The sequence below is a fragment of the Myotis nattereri genome (assembly GCF_964212035.1).
Source record: "Myotis nattereri genome assembly, chromosome: X".
Lineage (NCBI taxonomy): Eukaryota > Metazoa > Chordata > Mammalia > Chiroptera > Vespertilionidae > Myotis > Myotis nattereri.
In genome coordinates this window covers 52,331,687-52,356,877 of record NC_138078.1, presented here as the reverse complement: position 1 = coordinate 52,356,877, position 25,191 = coordinate 52,331,687, and the positions used below count along the sequence as shown (strand labels likewise).

At 48.9% G+C, this 25,191-nt stretch overlaps 1 protein-coding gene across 5 annotated transcripts; it reads left to right on the top strand.

Moving 5' to 3' along the window:
* Positions 1-245: 245 nt before the first annotated feature.
* On the top strand, positions 246-15,477 carry ZMYM3 (zinc finger MYM-type containing 3). 5 transcript variants are annotated; one of them, XM_081081171.1, is made up of 25 exons: positions 924-1,017; positions 1,788-2,473; positions 3,422-3,465; positions 3,776-3,848; positions 4,239-4,533; positions 4,746-4,923; positions 5,280-5,498; positions 5,788-5,938; positions 6,164-6,279; positions 6,443-6,529; positions 6,659-6,809; positions 7,041-7,213; positions 7,392-7,557; positions 8,201-8,298; positions 8,379-8,541; positions 8,806-8,918; positions 9,027-9,201; positions 9,384-9,530; positions 10,190-10,293; positions 10,610-10,778; positions 11,093-11,244; positions 11,847-11,961; positions 12,470-12,724; positions 13,774-13,891; positions 13,985-15,477. In XM_081081171.1, the coding sequence occupies exons 2-25, from the start codon at positions 1,807-1,809 to the stop codon at positions 14,175-14,177; spliced, it is 4,122 nt and encodes a 1,373-aa protein (XP_080937297.1). In that variant the 5' UTR covers positions 924-1,017; positions 1,788-1,806; the 3' UTR covers positions 14,178-15,477. The 5 variants fall into 5 exon arrangements, with proteins under 5 accessions (XP_080937299.1, XP_080937300.1, XP_080937297.1 ...); XM_081081172.1 differs by lacking the exon at positions 924-1,017 and having other exon boundaries at positions 1,644-2,473; XM_081081173.1 differs by lacking the exons at positions 924-1,017; positions 5,788-5,938; positions 6,164-6,279; ... (14 more) ...; positions 13,774-13,891; positions 13,985-15,477 and adding an exon at positions 246-581 and having other exon boundaries at positions 5,280-5,757.
* Positions 15,478-25,191: the final 9,714 nt, after the last annotated feature.

The window sequence follows — 25,191 nt, the reverse complement described above, 5'->3', positions numbered from 1 at the left end:
CCCCCTGCGGGAAGTGTCTGGGAGAAGATCCCAGAACTTACCCTAAGACCCTTGAGGGAATGGGGTGGGGGTGGGGGGGCTTTGCAGGACCTGTTTTTGGAGTCTTCGGCAACTAACAGTTACTGCATAGGCGTTGTTACTGAGCCAGAGCCATCTAACCCGCCCTGGGTAGCTGGAGAGCAAGCTCAAGACACTCCACAACTAAGACTCTCAGAATAGTTAGGGGGGGTTGGGGCTGCAGACGAGGGGAGGAGGAGCACGTGAGGGCTGGGTCCCTACCTCCCCTCACCCTCTGCTGTCACTCATTACCCCCAACAGTCGCCCAGGGGGCGGGCCCGGAGAGGTGGGGTTGGGGGGAGGGTAATCTTGGCAGGCGCTTGCTGCATGGCGTAGGTAGGGACTGCTGAGGGGGGCGGACGCCGAGGGATTGAACGCGAGTGGGAAGCGAAGAGACATGGGGAGGGGGAGGGGACCGGGAACCATTTGAATGAGAGGAGGGGATCACGGGTAGAGTGGGCTCCGGGAGGTAGGGCGGCACGGGTGTGCGGGAGGCAGACTCTTGAGCCAGGTAAGGGAAGCAGGTGAGTTGATCTGTTTTTTGTGGTTTAGTGTACTTGGCCCTTCGGCGGAAAGGGGGTGCCGCCTTTCCCGGGGGCGGGCTTCAAGGCTCCAGAGCCTATCTTTTCCTCTTTAACTAACGGGGCCCCGGGCGGGGGCTCAAGCTCCATCTCCAACAATTAGGCTCCACTCCACAATTTCCAGGCGGCCACTGGGCTGGGAGTCTCGCGCCGGGGGCCGTCGCTGTCTCGCGAGCCCCCTCCTGGAGCCAGCCAATGGGGTTGGTTGCTGGCGCCGCCCGCCCGCCTGGTGCAGAGCGCTAGGCGCCGCGAGCTGCGCTGCCATTTAAAGGGGCCGCGACCCCTGTCCCGGCTGCTAGGGAGGGAGGTGGAGAAGGAGCGCGGGGCCGTCTCTGTCTGCAGTTCTAGGCTTATAGCCGTTACACTAACCCTGCCGCAGGTAGGGGTCGGGCCTGATCTAGCCGAGCCGAACCTGCAGGTGGGATCTTGAAGAAACAGGGAGGGGGGTCTGAGAGAGATCGTAGCTCCAAAATGTCTTCCTGTAAATGCCTGAGGTGGGGGGTGGGCAACAGGAGAAGGAGGACTGAGAGAGCTATAGGGAAGGGTGACGAGGCTGAGGAAGTGGGCGAACTAAAATGAAAGGTAACTGGGGGGAGGGGTTAGAAAGGGCAATTTGTGGGGGCGAGGGAAGGGCTGAGGGAGGGCCTTGCAGCGCGGTGAGGGGGGTGGGGCCAGACAGGGTAGGTAGAGACTGGAGAGCTGGGGGGCTCTAGGAGCGAGTGGAGGGGGTAGAAACTGATATCGCGGGGGCGGGAAGGCTCCTGGTGGCAACGGCCCTAGGCGACTCTAATGGGGCGTTCAGCCTCAGTTGCGGGGGGGGGGGTGAAAGGTAAAGAGGGAGGGAAACTGGGAGTTGCACTGGGGTGGTGGGGGCAGGCGGGCTGGTAGGGCCAACGACTAACTGCCTGGCAAGTGTGGGCGCAGGGCCAGGGTGGGAAACGCCTCTCCCCACAGGGGGCGCTGTTTGTGGTGGTGGTGGGGGGGGGGGAGTGGTCATTTGGACTAAGCTTGTAGAAATGCTGGTCGTTTGTGGTGGGGGCTGTTCATGAGAAATCCGAGTGGATGATGGGGTGTGTCCCAGAGCCTATTTAAGAAGGAATTCTGGCAAAGACCACCTCTTCTGCCCCCTCTTCTACCCCTAATCTACAGCCCATATCCAGCCGTCCTCATGGACCCCAGTGATTTCCCCAGTACGTTTGACCCATTGACCCTGCCAGAGAAGCCCCTGGCTGGAGACCTTCCAGTAGACATGGAATTTGGAGAGGATCTACTGGAATCTCAGACTGCCCCAACTCGAGGATGGGCGCCCCCTGGCCCTTCTCCATCCTCTGGAGCCCTGGACCTGCTTGATACCCCTGCTGGCCTGGAAAAAGACCCTGGAGTTCTGGATGGAACCACTGAGCTGCTGGGGCTGGGGGGGCTGCTCTATAAAGCCCCCTCCCCCACAGAAGTGGACCATGGTCCTGAGGAGACCCTCGCATGGGATGCAGGCGATCAGACCCTAGAGCCTGGACCAGGGGGCCAGACCCCTGAGGTGGTGCCACCTGACCCAGGGACTGGGGCAAATCCCTCTTCACCCGAGGGGCTACTAGAACCTTTGGCTCCAGATTCTCCAATAAATCTTCAGTCCCCACATATTGAAGAGGAGGAGACCACCTCCATAGCTACAGGGAGAAGGGGCTCCTCTGGGCAGGAGGAGGATCTTCCCCAGGGGCAGCCACAGAGCCCAAATGGCCCCCCCAGCCCTTCAGTGGGAGAGACTCTGGGGGATGGAATCAACAGTTCTCAGAGCAAACCTGGGGGCCCTAGCCCCCCTGCACACCCTTCCTTACCAGGTAGGTTGTCTACTCAGCTTGAGAATCAAGGTTGGAGAGAGGGTGGGAGTAAGGAGGGGCTACTGTGTATGTTTGGGGAAGAAGGGGAGGGGGAGGAGAAGGTTTGAGAGATGAAAGGATGTGTATGAAGAAGGAGTTGGGGGTTTGGGAGGGAGAAGTAGGGGTGATGAAGATTAAGGAAGGTAGGGGTGGGGGGAAGCTCAGCTACTGTGGGGGAGGAATAGGGGTGATGTTTCAGGGGGTGGGTTAGAGAGTGAATTTGGTGGGAGAGATTCTTTTTTTTGTAGCCCAGTGGTTTTTTGGTGCCAGGCCCTTCCTTCAGGATTTGGGGAGGAATCCAGGCTTCTTGGTTTTAAGATCTTTCCAGATGTTTTGTTCTAAATGAGAGTGGGGATTCTGGGTTTTATGAATGATGACTAGGTTCTGGAGCCTCCGGCAGCATCATGAATTTAGGGGAATGGTAGAAATGTAGGGCCTAGGATTGAGTCTCTGATAGGGGAGGGACAGCTTAGACTTGGAGAGGCTCTCATTTCTCCCCTGTTCTGCCTAGTGGTAGCTCTCCCAGGCTGTGACCAGGGTCTTAATGCTTATATAACCACCTGAGTCCAGGGGACCTACCTTCTCCCCTTGCTACCTACCTTTGGGGGATTACATTGGATTTTGTTGGTAAACTATAAATTCTGGATGAAAGGCATGTTACCTGTGCTTCCTTAACTCCCAGTGATTGGGACAGAAAACTGGTAGGATTTTTTTTTTCCTATGGAGAGTAGCTGCACCACCACCTTCCCCTTAGTGCAGAGCTTGAGGTAACCCTGAGAGGGGCCTCAAGAAGGCACTTGAGTTTTTCCTTTCAGTTTTGAGTAAGTTCTTCCCCAGGAATGAAGTTGGTCCAGGAAGGGGGTGTGAGGACAGGTTGAAGATTTAGGCTGCTTTCTGCTTCCTTTGCAGGAGATGGCCTGACTGGAAAGGCGAGTGAGAAGCCGCCTGAGAGGGTGAGGGGGGAGGGGATTGGAAGGAGTCTGGTTCCCCCTATATCTCTAGGAAGGACAACCCTTTATTTTCCCTCCCAGATGTTCGGAGGGTGTGTGTGAGGAGAGTTAGGAGGAGGGAGGGAGCTCTTGTGTCTACCGCTTCTTAAGGCAAAGTCCAGCCTCCTTTTCTCCCCTCCTCCTACGGGCTGGGTCAAGGGTCCCTACTCTCCCTTCTCCCTCCCATCTCTGTACCCCCCTAAACCCTGTGCTAGTGCAGCTGGCCCTTTAGCCTGCCCCTGATATCAACTCTTTCCCTCCCCATGTTTCCAAGGTACAGAAGAGAAGTGAGCGCGTTAGAAGAGTAGAACCTCCAAAACCTGAGGTTGTGGATTCCACTGAGAGCAGTGAGTAGGACTTGAGGAAATGTGACCCAGTGGGATGAGTGGGAAGTGGCCGCCATGGATCTCCTGGCTCCATGCAGAGTGTGACGTGCCTATCTGTGCTCTGGGTTGGCATGGGAACCAGGGGCAGTGGGGGTGATTGAAAACAAGAGCAGTGAGAATGGAGTTTCCTGTTTCAGCTCTGCAATCCCTGTCCTGAAGAATCTCCCCACTTAGAGCCCTCCCTAAGGGAGAGTGACACCGTGGCTTAAGTTATCAATGTGATGGGGTGGGGGAGGAGATAAAGGCAAGAACTGAGGGGATCCCAGGAGCAGTAGAGCTACCTGTTGGTCAGGGGATGGTTGGCGACATGGCCTGGTAGCCTTTTCTCATGGCCCCTCCCCCCTTCCTCAGTTCCAGTGTCAGATGAGGATTCTGATGCCATGGTAGATGACCCCAATGATGAGGATTTTGTGCCATTCCGGCCCCGGCGCTCTCCTCGCATGTCCCTACGCTCCAGTGTGGCACAAAGGGCTGGGCGCTCTGCGGTGGGAACCAAGATGACTTGTGCACATTGCCGGACACCGCTGCAGAAGGGGCAGACGGCCTACCAACGCAAGGGGCTGCCTCAGCTCTTTTGTTCCTCATCCTGTCTCACCACTTTCTCCAGAAAGCCCTCAGGCAAAAAGACCTGTACCTTCTGCAAGAAGTACGTGAGGGTACTGGGGTGTGGAAAGGGCAGGCATCAGGCCAGGAATAATGGGTGAGACAGAGACTGTGTTGGCAAGAACCTAGTGGAACTCAGAGAGAGAGGCAGTTTGGGTAGGGGCTCGGAGAGCATTTGCTCTGTGGTCCTCGATCCCAGGGGAAGGCTGGAAGCTGATGAAACAAATGAATGTTCAAGCCTTTTCCCATCTGCAGGGAGATCTGGAACACCAAGGACTTGGTTGTGGCGCAGACTGGTTCAGGAGGCTCCTTCCACGAGTTCTGTACATCCGTCTGCCTCTCCCTGTATGAGGCCCAGCAGCAGCGCCCAATCCCCCAGTCTGGGGATCCTGCTGATGCTACTCGCTGCAGCATATGCCAGAAGACCGGAGAGGTGAGGAAGCTCAATGAGGGCTGGTTTACAGAGCCTGGCCAGTCCTGACCTGCCTCTGCAATGCTGGGGCTGCAGGGGCCAGGCCCTGTGGAGGAGGGGAGTGGGGAGGAAAGACAGCCATTGTGAGGAAGTGTATTCAAGATTAGAGCTTCTCCAGGATGTGTGCAGCTGGCCTTCCTTGCCTCCCAGGACCTCACCATCAAGTCGGCAGCCTGATGTGCAGGTTGGGGGGGTCCCTGGGTACAATGTATGCTGTGAAGGTCTAGGGTGAGGTGGGGTGGGCTATCCTTGCATTGGGGTGGGTGGTGATAGTCAGACCCCAGCTTAGGATATGTGTGTGTGTGTGTGTGTGGCAGGTCCAGCATGAGGTCAGCAATGGCAGCGTGGTGCACCGGCTCTGCAGTGATTCTTGCTTCTCCAAATTCCGGGCCAACAAGGGACTGAAAACCAACTGTTGTGACCAGTGCGGGGCTTACATCTACACCAAGACTGGGACCCCTGGCCCCGAGCTCCTCTTCCATGAGGGCCAACAAAAGCGGTTCTGCAACACAACCTGCTTGGGGGCATACAAGAAGGTGGGGCCGAGGGAGTAGTGCATTAGAGGGCTGTGGAAGGGGGTGCGGTTCTTGGGTGATAAATAAAGGTGCCTGATGGGTCGAGGCTGGGAGGAATAAAACAAATAAAGGGGGTTTCAATTGTATCTGTTATGTTTTATTTTTTGAAGCTGGCTGGTAGATACACAGGTCTTTGTTATATCATCATCTATACTTTTTTGTATGCTTGAAATATTTCATGTTTTAAAAATTTAAAAAATAAAGTGAAGGGACAAATCCAGCCTCAGCCTCTCCTTCCCCATCCTCACAGAAAAACACACGTGTGTACCCCTGTGTCTGGTGCAAGACCCTGTGTAAGAACTTTGAGATGCTATCACATGTGGATCGTAATGGCAAGACGAGCTTGTTCTGTTCCCTCTGCTGTACCACCTCTTACAAAGTGAAGCAGGCAGGGCTCACTGGTAGGTGCAAAGCCCTCTTCTCTGAGACCCCTGCTGGCCTTCCTCCTATCTCCCCACCCCGTACTCCCCTCTTCTTCTAAAGTAACCCCTGCTGCCTGACCTCAGCCCCAACCACATCTTCCCATGGATTTCCTGTTCCATCTCTCCATCTCTGCACTACCTTACACCTTCTGTGCTCTCTCTCTCTCCTCTCTCTTTCGCTCTCCCTTTCTCTCTATGCCCCAGGCCCTCCCCGACCCTGCAGCTTCTGCCGCCGCAGCCTCTCTGACCCCTGTTACTACAACAAGGTCGATCGCACAGTCTACCAATTCTGCAGCCCCAGCTGCTGGACCAAGTTCCAGGTACTTGAGATCCTAGACCAGGGATAAAGGGTGTGGCGCCATAGAGAGGGTATGAAAATTGGGGTAGGTAGGCCTGGGCAGAGCAAAGAACAAGTCTGACCTCCCCCTGCCCCCACCACCACACACTTCTTGCCCCTCCCTTACTTGTCTTCCTTCCCTCCAGCGCACAAGCCCTGAAGGGGGCATTCACCTGAGCTGTCACTACTGCCACAGCCTCTTCAGTGGCAAGCCTGAGGTCTTGGACTGGCAGGTAAGACCCCCCACCCTGCCCACATCTTGCCATATGACTAGACATCTGTCTTAAGGGGTCCTTCCACTTGGCTCTTGCCAGGTCCCGATGTCACAGCACTCTCCTCCCCACTCTGTGACCCCATCTTAGGACCAGGTGTTCCAGTTCTGCTGTCGTGATTGCTGTGAGGACTTCAAGCGGCTTCGGGGTGTGGTGTCCCAGTGTGAGCATTGCCGGCAGGAGAAACTCCTGCATGAGAAACTCCGGTTCAGCGGCGTGGAAAAGAGTTTCTGCAGCGAAGGTAAGGAAATGGAGAAGGGGTCGGAGGCCTTGTGCCACACAGCAGGGAGACTGGCAGAGAAAGGATGAGGGCTTAGGATGCGATCTTGGGGCAAGGGCCTTCTACTCAGGATGCTCCTGTCCATCCTAAGGCTTTGGGCCCAAGAGACTGTTGGGGAGAGCTTTCAGTTGTACCACCTTGAAAAGGTAGGTCTCACGGTCATGAAGATCTGTGTCTCTGGACTCTTTCCAGGCTGTGTGCTGCTGTACAAACAGGACTTCACTAAGAAGCTGGGACTGTGCTGTATCACTTGTACTTACTGCTCCCAGACCTGCCAGCGTGGAGTCACCGAGCAGCTGGATGGCAGCACCTGGGACTTCTGCAGTGAGGACTGTAAGAGCAAGTACCTGCTGTGGTACTGCAAGGTAAGGGGGAGCAGAAAGGGTGGATATGGCAACAGGCTGTTGTGCTTTGATCAGGTGTGGGCCAATCTCCAGGGAGGGGGCTCCAGCTGACCAGCCTCCAAAGGAAGAGCTTATCCCAAGGCAAAGGGCTCAGCATGTTTTAGGGATGCAGGTCTGATCATCCTGTCAATACCCGCAGGCTGCCCGGTGCCATGCCTGTAAGCGACAAGGGAAGCTGCTAGAGACCATCCACTGGCGCGGGCAGATCCGTCATTTCTGCAACCAACAGTGTCTGCTGCGCTTCTACAGCCAGCAGAACCAACCCAACTTGGACACCCAGAGTGGGCCCGAGAGCCTCCTGAACAGTGAGTCCCGGGCAGGAGGCACTCTGTTAGAACTAGCCTGGACTCTAATCCTGGGCCCAGCCCCTCTCTTCTTCTTTCATCTCATCCCTGGCCAGAGCTCCTAGTACTGTGCTTTCTTTTAGCTTCTGGACTGCAGATACTAGGGGGAGTCTTGTTTAAAGGTTTCCAGAGCTACCTTCCACTGATTTTCTATAACGGATGTATTTTTAGGGAATGGATACCAGGTAGGATGGGGCATGTTGGGACTGTGGTTAATTTTCAGAGAGAAGGAAGCATCAGCATAAGCTCTGCCTTTAGTGAAACTGAAGGCCATTACTGTTTCAAGACTATTATCCTGGCCCCTCTGGGGTACTCCAGGGGTACCAAACTCCTGAGGGCCATGAAATGGAAGAGCTCAAATTATGGGTCATTGGGGAAGCTTAATCAACTGAAAGCTCTCCCCAAGGGCAGCCAGGGCAAAAGAACCTTCCTGGCCACTGTGTCTACGGCCTAGAGAAGACTAGGCCTGGGGTGGTGAGGAAGAGAAATTCTAGACTTCCTGTTTACATTTGATGTATCTTTTAATGAAGCTCTCCTGGAACAGGATGATGAAAATGGAGAGCTGGTTCCACAGCAGAAAACATTCATTTGTTTTGATCTACAGGTCAGTCTTCTGAGGCAAAGCCCCAGACACCCTCTCAAACCAAAGTGGAGAACAGCAATACAGTGAAGACCCCAGAGGAAACTGGGAATCTGGGCAAGGTCAGGGCAAAAGCCAAGGGGGAAGATGGTCTCAGAGGAGGGTCTAGCAGTTGGTGGCACTAACGTTCCTTTGTCTGCAGATCCCTGTGAAGATCCGGTTGGCTTCCACTGCTTCTACTCCTCCTCCCTCTGCACCACCCCCAGCCACGCCCCGCAAAAACAAAGCTGCCATGTGTAAGCCTCTGATGCAAAATCGGGGGGTCTCCTGCAAAGTGGAGATGAAGTCCAAAGGGAGTCAGACAGGTGAGCCAGGGTACCTGGATACCACAGACTTTATTTTATAGTCCTAGGCCTGCAGCCCTGTGCCTAGGAGCTAGACAAGGGGGTTTCTTAGGTGGATGAAGTATCATGGATATGGTTGTCCCAGAATCACAGAGTTGACTCTCCACCTTTGATGCAAGGGCAGTTTTGTGACAATGAGCTTTGGGGATGACAGGAAGTATCAGGTAGTGGGCAGATGTAACCTACCTAACATGGGCTCTGAGAAGACCCCTTTCTTGTCAGCAGAAGAGTGGAAGCCACAGGTGATTGTGCTGCCCATCCCAGTGCCCATCTTTGTGCCAGTGCCTATGCATCTGTACTGCCAGAAAGTCCCGGTGCCTTTCTCAATGCCCATCCCGGTAAGTTTCCCGTCCAGAGTTGACCCACCACTGCCCCTTACTCTCACCACCTGTCCCTCTCATCCACTGGGTTGGTTCTTGGCATTTAGTTGGGATTTATGTCTCTAGGTGCCTGTGCCCATGTTCCTGCCCACTACCTTGGAGAGCACAGACAAGATTGTGGAGACTATTGAGGAGCTGAAGGTGAAGATCCCTTCCAACCCCTTGGAGGCCGACATCCTGGCTATGGCAGAAATGATTGCAGAGGCTGAAGAGTTAGACAAGGCCTCATCTGACCTTTGTGGTATGCCATGGACAGCAGCAATGAGGGGGTCAGGGTTTTACTAGTCTGTCTCTGCCTAAGTGGGTGGGAGTGGTAACCTTGGTACCTAGTGGGATGGGGGAGTGGTTGCAATCAGCCCCTGAAAGCCTGTGAGGGAGCTAGGTAAGAGCTGCAGTGACTAAGCCAACTTCTCTTCCTCCCAGATCTTGTGAGCAACCAGAGTGCAGAGGGACTTCTTGAAGACTGTGACCTGTTTGGGCCAGCTCGAGATGATGTCCTGGCCATGGCTGTCAAGATGGCCAATGTCTTGGATGAACCTGGGCAAGACTTGGAGGCAGACTTCCCCAAGAGTGAGTGGAATTCAAGGCATGCCCACTGGGTACGGTAGCATTTGTGCCATAAGGAAAAGAGTGTGGTTTTTTTTTGTGACCTGGAGCATGACCCTAACAGTGCTCCTTGTGACCAGTGACAAATAGCTGTCAAGGAAGTAGAGGCAGAGATACTGGAATAGATGCACGATCTTACACTTGAGTCTTGTTTTGTTTTATTTATTTATTTTAAATATATTTTTATTAGTTTCAGGGAGGAAAAGAGAGGGAGAGAGAGACAGAAACATCAATGATGAGAGAGAATTACCGATTGGCTGCCTCCTGAACGCCCCACACTGGGGATCAAGCCCGCAACCTGGGCATGTACCCTGACTGGGAATCGAACTGAGCCACACTGATCGGGCTTGTTTTGTTTTAATTGTGGTAAAACACATAATATAAAATTTACCACATTTGAGTGTGCAGTTCAGTAGTGTTAAGAGCTTTCCCATTGTTGTGAGTTTTTGCATCTCTGTGCCTCTGAGCATGTTCTTCATCTGGCTTTGCTGGTTCCTACTGAGTGCAATTGGAGCTGTCTGAGAAGCTTGTTTCAAGTCAGGTGTGCAAGTAGCAGGGGTGGGGTGGGAGGACTACAGTGTTGAGATCTTAAAAATCGTTTTGCTTCCTTTAACCTCTAACAGATCCTTTGGACATTAACCCCAGTGTAGACTTCCTCTTTGATTGTGGCCTGGTAGGGCCTGAGGACGTGTCTACTGAACAAGACCTTCCCCGAACCATGAGGAAGGTGAGGGCTGGGGCTGCCGTATCCACAGAAGAGGGATGGAGGCTCAAAGGGCTAGGGATGGGGTGCTTTCATAGCCAAGTCAGCAGCTTTAATTTAACCTTCCCTGGCTGACCACCTTTCTCCATCATTCAGAGCACAAACTTTGCTCTCTCCCCAGTTCCCGAAGTCATCAGAGCTACTCCTGAGGCTCTGTGCTTCCATAGCAGTGTTCTTATATGAGTCCCCTACTCCCCTGCTGATAAACACTGTCCTGACTAGTTTCCATGGTGTTCCTGATCTTATCTCCTTCAACCCACCTCCTTTCTTTTCCCTCCAGGGTCAAAAGCGGCTGGTGCTTTCAGAGAGCTGTTCCCGGGACTCCATGAGCAGCCAGCCAAGCTGTACTGGACTTAACTATTCATATGGTGTCAATGCTTGGAAGTGCTGGGTGCAATCAAAATATGCCAATGGAGAAACCAGCAAAGGTGATGAGTTGCGCTTTGGCCGTAAGTACCCAGGGGAGGGAGGCAGGGATGAGAGGAGGAGGGGAAGGGGGAAGAAGCAGGGCTGTGATTCAGCTGAAGATGTCTATGAATGATAAGGCTGTCATTATGCAAGGGTGTCCTGTGAACATTGGGAGGAGTTGCAAAATAAGGGGAGATGCTGTCTAGATTTCAAGGCTTAGGGCTTTTTTGGTAATTGGTGGTTTGTTCTGGAGCTGGACATGACTAAGTGATAAAGGAATTAATGGTGGAGCTAAATGAAATTCTCAATGTGAAGTTTTCTTAATCCTATCCACCTTCACTACATATCACTGCAGCGAAACCTATGCGTATCAAAGAAGATATTCTGGCCTGCTCAGCTGCTGAGCTCAACTATGGTCTGGCCCAGTTTGTGAGAGAAATCACTCGACCCAACGGTGAACGATATGAACCTGACAGCATTTACTACTTGTGTCTTGGCATCCAACAGGTACCCCTTGCACACCACCTCAGTTGTAGTCACTCTCAACACAGCAACACAGCAGGCAATGTCCCAGCAGAAATGATTCTGTCCACTCCCTGGTCCTCACTTTGTCTGCTATCCTGAGCAGACAGTCTTTTGTCTCCTACTCCAAGCAGGACAACACATGTCAATACTCCTCTAAAATAAAAGCTGTGTCCCAGGACTGTTGGCCAAGGAGCCATATTCATTGCTCTCTGGGTCCCCTTTGTAATCCTCAAACCCATTCCAGGAGGGGAGGGATGGGTAGAGCTGGGCTCCTCGGGTGGTGGAGTAATGTTTAGGACCCACTGGGAGAGGTCAGCCAGGCATCATTACCTGACAAGGGGCCTGTGCTTGTGAAGAAGCTGCTGTGACCCATCTCCTCCATGCCTCCTCCTCTTCCAGCCAGGCCTTGGTGCCTCAGAGTTGTAGGTATACCTGGCGAAAAGCACTCTGGGTCATGAAATCAAGCAGCTATTTACCACCATCTCCTAATTATCAAGGTTGCTGTGCCTGAGGCCTTTGGTATCACTGTCTTTTCTCTAGGACCTAGAGTCTAGCTTTATGTGTGTCTCTTTTTCCTTCTCCAGTACTTGCTGGAAAATAACCGAATGGTGAACATTTTCACGGACCTTTACTACCTGACTTTCGTTCAAGAACTCAACAAATCTCTGAGTACCTGGCAGCCCACACTCCTTCCCAACAGTAAGGGACAGGGACTTAGCAACCCCTACACCCTTCACTCCATTCTTCAGAGACACCATTCCAAAAGTCCCAGGCTGTTTGATCTGTCACTCTTCACAGAGAGTTTGAGGGCAGGAGCATGTAGCTGGGTGCCTTGGAGTTGAGAGCTTGAGGACACAGAGCCCCTGTCCTTGAACATGAGAAGGGGATCAAGACTTAAGTCTGAACAACTATTTCTGGAACCACAAAAGGTGGCCTGAGTTTGGGTGGTAATTGAAAAAAAAGAGAAGTTGTGGGACTCCTCAAAGTTTACATCTACCTACCTATAACGTGTGGGTGGTGAGAGAAGCTCCAAATGCAGGTGGAAACTATATAAAAATCCATCTAGTCCTATTGTGTAATACAGCAGGGTGTCAGGGTTTTATGCACAGTAGCAACTTACTAAACAGAAATGCTTATGAGCAGAATGTCTGGGATCAGGGCTTGGGTAGTTGTTTGCTCCTGACTAGCCTCTCCTTGACCATTGCAGATACAGTGTTTTCCCGAGTGGAGGAAGAACACCTCTGGGAGTGTAAGCAGCTGGGGGTCTACTCACCCTTTGTCCTTCTCAACACCCTCATGTTCTTCAACACGAAGTTTTTTGGGCTGCAGACGGCTGAGGAACACATGCAGCTCTCCTTCACCAATGTAGTGCGGCAGTCCCGCAAGTGCACCACCCCCCGGGGCACCACCAAGGTGGTGAGCATCCGCTACTACGCTCCTGTTCGCCAACGGAAAGGGCGAGGTATGAGGCTGCCCCTCTTTTGCTTTCCTCCCTCTCTGTTCTCATCTTCCATGCTCCACCTTAATTACTAGGTGGGCCCTTTCCTTTATCACTGTCTTCCCTATCCTTCCATTCGTACGTTTGCAGAACAAGTAAAAACAGCCAGTCCTTTAACCTGATGATTAGTGGTTGTTGCATAAATAGGAGGTTACCCAGCTGCCTGTTTCCACCTTTCCTCATTTCAAGGAAGTTGACTTTCTTGTCTACTTTTGGCGGGGTAGCGGACAGATGGGAAGCTGTTGGGTATGTGGTCTGTGGGAGAAGTTGACAATAAGACCGTCGTTCCGTGTTTTTTTGCTGTTGGGTATAACAAGAACTGCACCTTGATTTCTGTTCTGGCCCTGAAATCCTGACCCATCTGAGTGCAGTTCCCACGGTTCCTTCTTGGAATCTGAGCCTCTACCTAGACTAGTTTAATGGGGTCTAGGGCCATCATGCTTTTTTTTTTTTTTTTTTTTTATCCCAGAAGGTAAGCCCAACCTTGCAACAGGGCAAGATTGTAAAGACTTGAACAATGTGAATGGGGTAGGGGGAGTGGGTTACAGAGCATCACTCTGCAGTTTGGCTGGTGTGGGGAGACTTACGGACTCTTCTGCTTTTTTCTTTACTAGTGGCGCAGTGCACAAAATTCGTGCGGGGGGTGGGGGAGGTAGTTCCCTCAGCCCAGCCTGTACCCTCTCCAATTAAAAAATTGAACCGCTTTCTTATACCTTACACCAAACAGCTGTTGCCCTTAAAACTCCTCCTCAGCCCCCACCTTAGGTTCTGACTTCACAGTTCACTCAAATTAGGTTCTGATTGCTTGGTCTTTATGCCAGTCAGCGTCAAAAGCTCCACCTCCTAGGTAGCCATCTTGTGATGGCATGAGGGTGTGAGGGTTAATTTGCATATTACCACTTTATTATATATGATGAGCCTGTAATATGTGTCCTGAGGCCTTCCCACTGTGCACTTAGAGTGGCTTGTTGAGACTGCTTTTAACAAGTCTGAGTTATTTGCCTCCTCTACAGACATGGGTTCTGGGAAGCGGAAGAGAGAAGATGAAGCCCCAATCTTAGAGCAGCGTGAGAACCGCATGAATCCCCTCCGCTGCCCTGTCAAGTTCTATGAATTCTATCTCTCAAAATGGTGAGTTGGCAGGTTTGCAGGAATGGCATTAGCATGGGGACCCATGGGATCCACTTTGCCTCAGTACTGATCTGTCCCACCCCATCATTGCAGTCCTGAAAGCCTCCGTACTCGCAACGATGTGTTCTACCTGCAACCTGAGCGGTCCTGCATTGCCGAGTCACCTCTCTGGTACTCTGTGATCCCCATGGACCGAAGCATGTTGGAGAGTATGCTCAATCGCATTCTAGCTGTGCGTGAGATTTATGAGGAGCTGGGTCGTACTGGGGATGAAGACCTGGACTGAACCCATCTGTATCCATCTTTCACACCAGTGTCTGGCTTGTCACCATGTCCCACAGGGCGACTGGCCCAGGAACCAATGCTACTCATTCTGAAGGGCCGTGACTGCCCTTTTCTATTCATCCATTCCCTGCCTTCCCTAGGAACCCCTGGCTTTTACCTTCTTCCAAACTATTTGACAACCACGGGGCCCCAGTCCTCTCTCCTCGAGGGCTGATCAACTAGTGATAGGCAGAAACCAGCCTGGCCATCTTCTCTGTGCTTCAGAGTAAACCCCTTCTGCTGGGGCCAGACTCTGGACGGAGTGTTAATAGCTCTGGTGATCCTGTTGGCTTTGGGTTTCCTGACCCATCCCATGTAGGTAAAGCCCCTTGTTCCTAGATTTGGCCAAGGGAAGAATTCAGCTGCCTTCTCTGCCCTGTGCCCACTCCTTTCTCCGCTCTTCCCCAGTATCACGATAAAGGGTTCTTTTATGAAAGATATGAAAGAAACTCTGAAAGTAACAAGGGGGACCATTTACCTAAAACACAGAGCTTAGCTACTCTTCCCCTTCCCTGAGATAACTGGTTGTTGGAACCCCCTGGCCACTTGTTCCCCTCCCTACTCCTGCAAGCACCAATCCTTGGTGCTGCAATTGAAAAAACTTCCACATGCTTTCTTTTCTTTAAAGGCAGAGAATGACTAAGTATGGGGAGCAAACTTTTGTCCCCTTGGTTTATGTGTTTGTCTTTCTCTGCCATCTTAGGTTGATATGAGCCATGTGTCAACATGCTTAGCCCCCTTCTGTAACTGCCTCCCTTTAGTTCAATGGACACAGTGCCCAAGGCAAAAACTACCTTCTGATTTGGATTGGGGCTGGGTTCCAATCAACTAGTGATAGGCAAAGACTATTGTTCTTCCCCCATCATAAGAGCCAGGCCAAGCCTGTGGGGGCCTTGGGTCATGCAGGATGGGATCTGTGGTTAGAGAATAGGGAGGAGCTGTGGACCTGTGTCCTGCCTCCACTGCCTACATCTATCTTCTCTCTTCCCCATCTTGCTTTTGTAGTTCCAGAAAACTATTAGTGTCCAGCAAAGGGGGTACCCAGTTCTTTTCCTGTTGGCTTTGCTGTTCCCTATCCTCCTTTTTGTGTTTTTATAACTGTTACCAGTTTAGCCACTGTTTAAATTGTATATATTGTTCTGCGGTACCTGGCCTATCCCTTCAGTGAGCCATGCCCGCCCTTGTGTTGTAGTGAGAAGCTGTTGTCACAACTAACCTTCTGTCTCTGGAATTGTTTGTTTCAAATAAAGAGTTAAAATTGTCTTTTGCCTTTTCCTGGGGAGGAAGAACAGTGTTTGGAGGGGTGAGGGATATGGAGGAGCCATGCCAGACATTGTCAAATCTTTTAGAGCGTGAAGAAGTGAAGTGCCCCACCTCAGTTTGAGAATCATTTTTACCTACCTCACTGAATGAATCCACTTGGAATACGGTCCTTTTCATAACAAGTTTCCAGACACTTAAGGGAAAAAATGATTCTACAGCTAGCTATTAAGGACCTATTATGTTTAAGGACTTAGATTCAGAGAAGACAAAGATTTATTAGACCAGGATCCTATCCCCAGCAGGTTCCCAGGCTAGAGGGGATAAGAACAGATCAGTGCATAGTTAGTTGTAAGAGGCAGAAAGAAATATCTAGTGCTGTGGAAGAGTAGAAGAATAAGGAACTCACTTTAAGGTTATAGGGAGGTTAGCCCTGGCCTGGTAGCTCAGTTGGTTATAGTGTCATTCTGATACACCAAGTTTGTGGGTTTGTGGGCACATACAAGATTCAACCAATGAATGCATAAATAAATGGAACAATACATCAATGTTTCTCAAAATTAATAAATAATTTAAGAAAGAGATTATAGGGAGTTTACATCAGAGTTTTCTGAACAAGGTGACATTTGACCTGGGCCTCAGTAAGTGGGAGGAGTTGGGGACCAGCACAAGCAAAGGGTGAGGTTTTTCCAGTCAGGGAATTACAGGATCAGATCTGTTGTTTTAGGGAGAAGATCCCTAGAACAATATGGAGGATGGGGTGGTAGCAGGTCTGAAGGCCAGGAGATCAATAAAAAGAGTATGGCTGAGAAGTTAACGTGGGTATAAGCATAACCAATGGACACAGACAGTAGGGGTGAGGGCATGTGCTGGGGGGTGGGAGTGGCTGGGAGGTCAATGGGGAAAAATGAGGCATATGTAATACTTGAAACAATAAAGAATTTAAATTTTTAAAAACCATCCTGAAAAAAAAAGTTATGTGGGCCTCAGTGGGAGCTGTGGGGATACAGAAGGAAAAGAGAAAATGGATTCAGATGAATTTAAGACATGAAGGTCAAGACTGCAGGATCTGGGGGAGAGGAAAGAATTGTACATGAAACCCAGACTAATGTAGCTCAGTTGGTTGGTTGTTGTCTTGTGCATCAGAAGGTCGCCGGTTTGTTTCCTGGTCAGGGCACGTGCTTGGGTTTTGGGCTGTATCCCCTGTAAGGGGGGTGCAGGAGGAAGACAATTGATGTTTTGCTCTCACATTGATGGTTTTCTCAAATAAAAAACATTTTTTTAAAAAAGAATTGTACATGAAGCAAAAAAAAAACACCAAAAAAACCCAAAAAACAAAAAACAAGAAACAAAAAAGAATTGTACATGAAGCATGAATCCCATGTTTTGATTGGGAGATGCCTTTACCCAAGTTGGAAAATAGATGGGGTTTTGTTTTTATGTTTGTTTTTTGTCTGAGGAGTGGGGGGTAGGAAGAGGTTGGTAACAAATTGAGGTTTTGATCATGTTGGGTTCAAGACTATATAAACATCCACATGGTGGGCAGTGTAACATGGCATAGCAGAAAGAACACTCAAACTTGAATTTTTAATCATATCTCTGCCACTGAAACTTGGGCAAGCCTACCTCTTTGAGCCTTACCTAAAAATGCATTTTTACTCTGCCCTGACTTATTTGGGGAACTGTTGTGAATGTCAGTGAGAAAATGCATGTGAAAAGTAATATTTATGCTAGATGTTACCATTTAAAAATATATATTTTTATTGATTTCAGAGAGGAAGGGAGAGAGATGGAAACATCCATGATGAGAGAGAATCACGGGTCAGCTGCCTCCTGGACACCCCATACTGGGGATCAAGCCCACAACCCAGGCATGTGCCCTTGACCAGAATTGAACCCAGGACCCTTTAGCCTGCAGGCTGACACTCTATTCACTGAGCCAAACTGGCTAGGGCTAGATGTTGCCGTTTATACTAGGCAGTTGGAAATGTGGGTCTGAGACATAGAAGAGAGACTGTCTATTTTTTCTAGCTTTATTGAAATACAGTTGATATATAACACTGCCTAAGTTTAAAGTGTACACTATGTTGATTTGATACACAAATGTTGCGAAATGATGGCCACCATAGTGTTAGCTAATACCCCCATCCTATCATATAATTACCATTTCTTCTTTTGTGGTGAGAACATTTAGGATCTATTCTCTTAGAAACTTTCAAGTATATCACACAGTATTGTTAACTATAGTCACCATGCTGTATATTAGAGCTCCAGAACTTATTCATCTTATAAGCGAAAGTTTGTACCCTTTGACCAACATCTCCCGATTTAATTTATATCCCTTCCAGCCCCTGGAAACCAGGATTTTACTCTCTGTTTCTCTGAGTTCAGCTTTTTTTAAAAAAAGATACATTCTTATTGATTTCAAAGAGGAAGGGAGAGGGAGAGGAGAGATAGAAACATCAATGATGAGAGAATCATTGATCATCTGCCTCCTGCAAGCAGCCTACTGGGGATCTAGCCCATAACCCCAGCATGTGCCCTGACTGGGAATTGAATTGTGACCTCCTGGTTCATAGGTCAATGCTCAATCGCTGAGCTACACTGGCCAGGCAAGTTCAGCTTCTCTAGACTCCACATATAAGTGAGATCACATAATATTTGTCTTTTTCTGTCTGACATTCACTTAGCATAAAGCATGAGGTGTCAATTAAGAAGTCATCTGCAGCCAAAACCGGTTTGGCTCAGTGGATAGAGCATCGGCTTGCGGACTGAAAGGTCCCAGGTTCGATTCCGGTCAAGGGCATGTACCTTGGTTGCGGGCATATCCCCAGTGGGGGATGTGCAGGAGGCAGCTGATCGATGTTTCTCTCTCATCGATGTTTCTAACTCTCTATCTCTCTCCCTTCCTCTCTGTAAAAAATCAATAAAATATATTTAAAAAAAAAAAAAAAGAAGTCATCTGCAAACAGCTCCTAGCTGAAGCTGTGGGAGAGGACAAGATCACTGAGGGGAGTAATAGAATGAAGAGAGAAGAGGACAAAAATGGTACCTTGGAAAAATATCTCCAGTTAAGCAGAGAAAGGAACTGACAGGGAGAGACCAGAAAAGTGGGAGAAGCCCCAAATCTGCCAGATGCCAAAGGCAGAACTATCTGATGAAAAACTGTCTCATACCCCAGGCCAAGATGAAGTCTATTAAATTTGCCTTCTCCCTCTCCCATCCTCAACAGGGCTCAAAGTCACCTGGCTCTCCTACCTCTTTCCCCTGCTGGAACAGAGAAGTGTCTGATGTCATTTGTTCAACTAGATTTAGACTCTGTGCCCAGCCTTGTGCTGGTCACTAGGGATATAAAGATGACTAAGAAGCTGTAGTCTGCTCTTGAAAAGTCCCTAGTCTAATAGGGAGGACCAGGCCTGGGACTAGGGCAGGGCAATCAAAGTACTTAAGGCACAAAATATAAGGAGGCACTCACAGCTGGGACCATGCGAGTACAGGATTGGCATTTGCACAACCCTGAGAGTGAATGCCTCCTGAAATGTTGCACCCTAGGTGCCTCAATTGCCTCACCCTAGTCCTGACCCTGGAGAAGACTCACATGTCAATAGAATGACCAGGGCAGAATGTAATTGTACTTATTCTCTCCCAGGAAAGCAAGACCACAGAGGTGACATGGGTGCTGGGTTTTCATGAAGAGTGAGCATAGCTTGTAAGGCAGAATAAAGGTGCAGAGATCAGTGTGCACAAAGGCATGGAGGTATATGAGAACATGGAGTGTCTTTAGGCAAGGGTGGTTGGGTTGCAGAGGAGGTGGAGAGGGTGCAGTAAAAAAGGTGAGCAGTGGTGAGAGGTGTTGCTGAGAAACTAGGGATCAGGTTGTGAAAGGCATTGAAGGCCATTCCAATCCCTGCTAGGGTGACTGACCATCTCAGTTTGCCCACGACTTTCCCAGTTTTAGTGATGAAAGTCCAGCATCCTGGGAAAGCCCTTGGTCCTGGCAAACCAGAGCAGTCATGTTTTATCCTCAAAGCGATGAAAAGCCACAAAGAATTGGCAGGCTATGCTTCATGTTTCAAGTGACTCTAGCATGTCTGCGTGAGGTGGGGGAGAACTGGGTGCTGAAGAAATACAGGGGGGCAGTGGAACAGAAATGTTCCGCACTTTGCCTTCCGTGTCTGGCAGACATGAGTTCTAGTTCCCTGGCTTGGTCAATTCTTTCCTAGCCATGTGGCCTGGGCAAGTTACTTAACCGATGTGGACCTCAGTGTCCTACTCTTTATTTTTAAAGAAATATTTTTATTGATTTCAGAGAGGGAGAGGGAGAAAGATATAGAAACATCAATGAGACAGAATCATTGATCAGCTGCCTCCTGTACGCCTCCTACTGGGGATCGATCCTGAAACCTGGGCATGTGCCCTGATGGGGAATCGAACCGTGGCCTCCTAGTTCATAGGTTGATGTTCAACCACTGAGCCACACTGGCTGGGCTCCTCATCTTTAAATGGGGACAATCATGGTACTTACCTCAACCAGTGGTGAGAATTAAGGGAGCTGACTTGTTAGCACAGTGCCCAGCACACAGCAAGTACTTAATAAACAATAGCTTTTATTGTCCACATTATCAGCATGGCCTGAAGGAAGGCACACAATATGCTGAAGAAAAGCAGCTGAGAAGGAAAGGGACTTGATAAAAATTTGGGAAACAACATTACCAGCCTTGTTTCTAGGCTTACTGATTATATTTTAGTGTAAATGAGTGTTAGTTGGCATAAATTCTCTAAGGCATCTGCATTTCAAGACTTTTATCTCTAATTGTGGAATGAAGGGCTTTGTCCCTTGAAGGGAAGGTGAGGGGGAGGGGCAAGGCGAGCTGGTTGGGAAACCAAGCCTGTCTTTGAAAGTTGGTGAAAGTTGAGGAGGAGCTGCCCTGTGTTCAGACAAGGAGGCAATCTGGAGCAAAAGGGCTTCTCCAGAGATCTCTGCCTGGAGCAGGATACAGAAGACCATCTCCATGAAGCAAGACAATTTGGGGAGTGCAGGCAAGATGGAGAGAGACAGTTATTCAGAACCCGTGCCCTCTGAACCCTTAAATCAATATAAACTTTTGAAATCACCATTTCTCACCCTTGACCTTTGGGATCCCCACGTGCACATGTTGTTTTTCAGCAAGTTAATATTTAGGGATATTATTTCAAAATGAGCTTCTCCCATCCCACCCCACCCCACCCTGTGTCCTGAAGCACTCCCTCAGGCAACACAGACTACTTATTTTGTTATAAAGGAAACAGCACAGATTTTGGATTAGCATAAGTCTACGTTTTAATTCTAGCTCTGCAGCTTTAAGCTGTGCAACCTTTGGACATATTACTACCTTTTCTGAACCTCCATTCCCTCATCTGCATGTATGGGTATAGTAATAGCTACCTCACTATTACTTAGATTATGTATGTAAGTGCTTAATTTAGCACCAAATCTGGTCCATACTGTATGCTCCATAAGTAGTCTCCTTTCCTTTCATCCACCTAAGTGATTTCTAAGCTTGATAATAAAGTTTCGGACTATATTATGATTGAGACATTTCCTTTTCATTAAAACTACAGCCCTAACTGGTTTGCCTCAGTGCATAGAGTGTCGGTCTGTGGACTGAAGGGTCCCAAGTTTGATTCCGGTCAAGGGCATGTACCTTGGTTGCGGGCACATCCCCAGTAGAGGTATGCAGGAGGCAGCTGATCCATGTTTCTCTCTCATCCATGTTTCTAATTCTCTATCCCTCACCCTTCCTTTCTGTAAAAAATAAAATATCTACACTAATAAAAGAGAAACATGCAAATTGGTGTCATTCCGCTATGCCCACCAGCCAATCAGGATGAGTATGCAAATTAACCCAACAAAGATGGCGGTTAATTTGCATACCCAGGCGCGGAGCGAAGACTGAAGATGACTGAAGACTGAAGAGGCTTGGCTTCTCTGCTGCAGCCAGAGTGAAGGCCTGGGTCCTGGGTGCCGGAGGAAAACCGGTGCCAGCAGCCAGGGGAAGGAAGGCCTATTGCACAAATCTCTTCATGCAATGGGCCTCCAATATATATACATATACACATTAAGAATTAAGATGCTCTTCACAGCCATCCTGCCACATATATACACAAATGTGGTCATATATATTGTGACGTATGTATGCAAACATGCAGACTTGCTTACTTAAGCACACACATGTGACAATTGACAACCAAACAGTCAAGAAAGCATGTTAATTAGGTGCAACAAAGAGTTTAGCTCAGTGTTTGAATAATTTGGTGAATAGCTGGAGGATGGAAAAGATGGGGAGATGAAATCATAACAGCACACACTTGTATAGAACTTACTATCAACTAGGCACTCTTCCAAGTGCTTTATATATAATCAGCACATTTATTCCTTACTATAGCCCTATGACATAAGGACTTTAATTATCTTTGTATGACAGATGAGGAAACAGAGGCACAGAGTGGCTGAGTAACTTAACTGAAGTCACACAGGTAGGAAGTGGACCATGCTCTTAATCACTATGCTATACTGACTTTTCAGAGAGACTTCCTTCAGTTGGAATGGAGAACAGTGGTCACCATCCTGTGTAAATTACCCTTTCTCCTTGAAGTCCACTGTTAAATCATTGCTCTTTCTTCCATAGTTCACCATCAACCTTAATGTATCTATTTGTGCAAAGGTCTGCCCTGACCTGGATCTCCTCAAGATCTCCACAGTCAGTCTATAATTATGACTACAGAATTGCCTCTAAGTATAGCAGGGGCCTAACTTGGAAGTCACAAGAGTTGCTACATGTGATAGTTGAGAGTTCAAACTCCTGTGCAAACTTCCATACACATTATATGAGTTCCTTTGTTAGGGGCAAAAATAGAATATTGGAGACTAGCTATTGTTATAAGAAATATTAATCATGCTTGGTTAATTGTAATTGCCTTGTTCTGATTAAAGAAAGGACATTCTAACCTGGCTGGGAGTTGTACAGCCCTGGGGCCTGACAGTCAACCTTGGACCTGGGAGTCAACCTTGGAATGGGGTCCATTCCCATTCAAGAACTGCCTATTATCATGGAAAGATTAACAACCTTGTTGCCCAAACAATGGAATCCCGCCCCAGCCCCCATTGCCTACTTCCAGATGCCTGTAATTCCTACTTACCCATGTAATCATCATTCTATCAAATATAAGCAGCTGGTTTATGGTGGGGTGCAGAGCAGATTTTCTTGGGTGACCTGCTGCTCTCCCATAATGCTGGCATTACTGGAATAAATGCTCATATATGATTTAACCCTGTCTCTGTTGAATTAGCTCAAGAGGCAGCCTGGACCCATTGGTTGTCCGGTTTCACCTTCACAAACTGGCCCCAATCTACTTTGCCAGCCTCACCTCTTATTACGACCTCCACCAAAGCCCATGCATTCTCTGTTCTAATCACACTGAGCACACACTACTCTTTCAAGATGCTGAACCTAAGCACATGCCTATATTCTGTCCCTACTGCCCTTAATTGAACAGGCTAAGCACCTCCTGTATGTTAAGGTTATGCAAGTGATTGCCACACAATTTGATAAGCACTCTAATCAACATACACTACAATGTATGGCAGAAATTCAGAAGGGAAGGGAGACTCATTCTTGCCAAGGGACTGGGGAGGGTTGGCAAGGAGAGAGTTGAAAGCTTCACATAGTAAATGACTTTTGAGCTGTCTTGAACGATTAGATATTTGCCCTCAAGGAAGGGGAAGGAAATGTCCAAATTATCTTTGGCTCCTCCATCTCCCCACACTCAGACATCAAGTCCTATTGTAGATTCTACAAAGTGTCTCTCACATCTGTCTTCTATTCCTTCTACAACTGTTCTAGTTCTATGGGCCCTACCTAGACTATACATAGCTGGCCATTCTGCCTCTTCTCTTCCCAATCCCTAATCTACTTTCTGTGTGGCTGCCCGAGTGAACTCCCAAATCATATATCTGAAACTGGCACTCCCCCACTCATAACCTTCAATGGTTTCCCCTACCTATAGGACAGTCTCAACCCCTTATAGTGACATATAAGGACCATCATAAGTTGATCATAGTTTATCTTTCCCACCTCACCTCTAGCTATTCCATTCCTTAAACCTTCCACAGCAGATTATTAGCCTAAATCTGAAGATATGGTGTGATTTTTGCCCGCTTTATTTTCCTTCCCTACAATTGCGCAATCATATTCCCACCTGACAGGTTCTGCCTGGCCTAGTCCAGGAATCAAAGGGGTCTAGCTTGGTGGGTATTTATAGCCCCTTCTCTACCATAGGTTTGGCTTGGCATTGAAGTATTATGGAATCAGTAAATGGAACAGGCAGGCATTTCCATCTAGCTGCCACTGTGTGTACCCAGGCTATCTGATTGGGTCTCTGAATCAGTTCATGGTTGCCATGCCAATTCTCTATGGATACCTCAGCCTGCTTTGAAATCCCATTTCAGCTGGCTGGAAACTTGATTACTCTCCTAGTTCAGCCTGTCCCTTCATCCAAGAGCTGACTGTCCCTTTGCCCCCAGCTCCTGGCAGCTCTGCACACAGATGCCTCTAAGTCTAAAAGATCATAAATATCCCTAAAAGCCCCAGTACCATGCTCGAGTGTGTGTCAGTAACTCTTGTTATTAGGCCCTTTCTGCCACCTTTCAGACCCCTTAAATATTGACCCTTAGATGAATCATGCTCAAGGGAAGCTTGCAAAATCTCTTGGACTTTGCTATTTGGACTGCTGGCCGTTCCCTGGGGGAGCCAATCCTATTATTGCCAAGTTCTTTCCACTAATTCTAGCTTAGCTGAACTAGCCTCAGTCCTTTCTGGTTCATTGCAAGTTTTAGCATGCCTTAAGGCTGTGGTCTTATGGTTCTGATACGATCTTACCTTACTTTACGTTTTATAACCAACTTTTGAACACATCTTGTTTGATTCTCACAGAAGCTCAGAGAAAGAAGTAGAAAGGTTATTATCAACCCTATATTGCAGATGAGGAAACAGACTGAGAGAGGGTATTACCTGTCCAATAAATGGAAACCAAGGTTTCCTGATTCCAAAGTCCTCTTCACTACCCTAATCACTCAATACATTGTCTCCTGTGTGGCAGGTATTAAGCCCCATTTGCCTCCTGTTTCTCCCGTACACTCTTGTGACCAAAGCCTCAAATAAAAAAGTCAGGTCCAGGCCCTGGCTGGTTTGGCTCAGTGGATAGAGAGTCAGCCTGTGGACTGAAGGGTCCAGGGTTCAATTCTGGTCAAGGGCACATACCCAGGTTGCAGGCTCGATTCCCAGGTAGCCAATCAATGATTCTCTCTCATCATTGGTGTTTCTGTCTCTCTCTCCCGCTTCCTTCCTGTCTGAAATCAATAAAAATATATTTTAAAAAAAGTCAGTCCTGGGGTTACCCCTACTCTTCCTCCTCCCTCCCTGTGAAGCGTGTACACTCCTTTGGCCTACTCCCACCTGGTTCAGGACACAAGAGTTAAGTGTCCTCCTTTTGGTTGTAACACCAGCTGGATAGCTTTTCTGTCCCACCACTGCCCCCTGGAGAGGAAAGCCTGGATCTGAGTTGGTGCCTCTTTCAAAGAGGATTTGTAGAATTTATTTTTAAAAGAAAGGAGATTTCTGAGGTGATGATGTATTTAGCATTCCTCAGTGCAGGGAGGGCATGAAGTTTATTTGTGG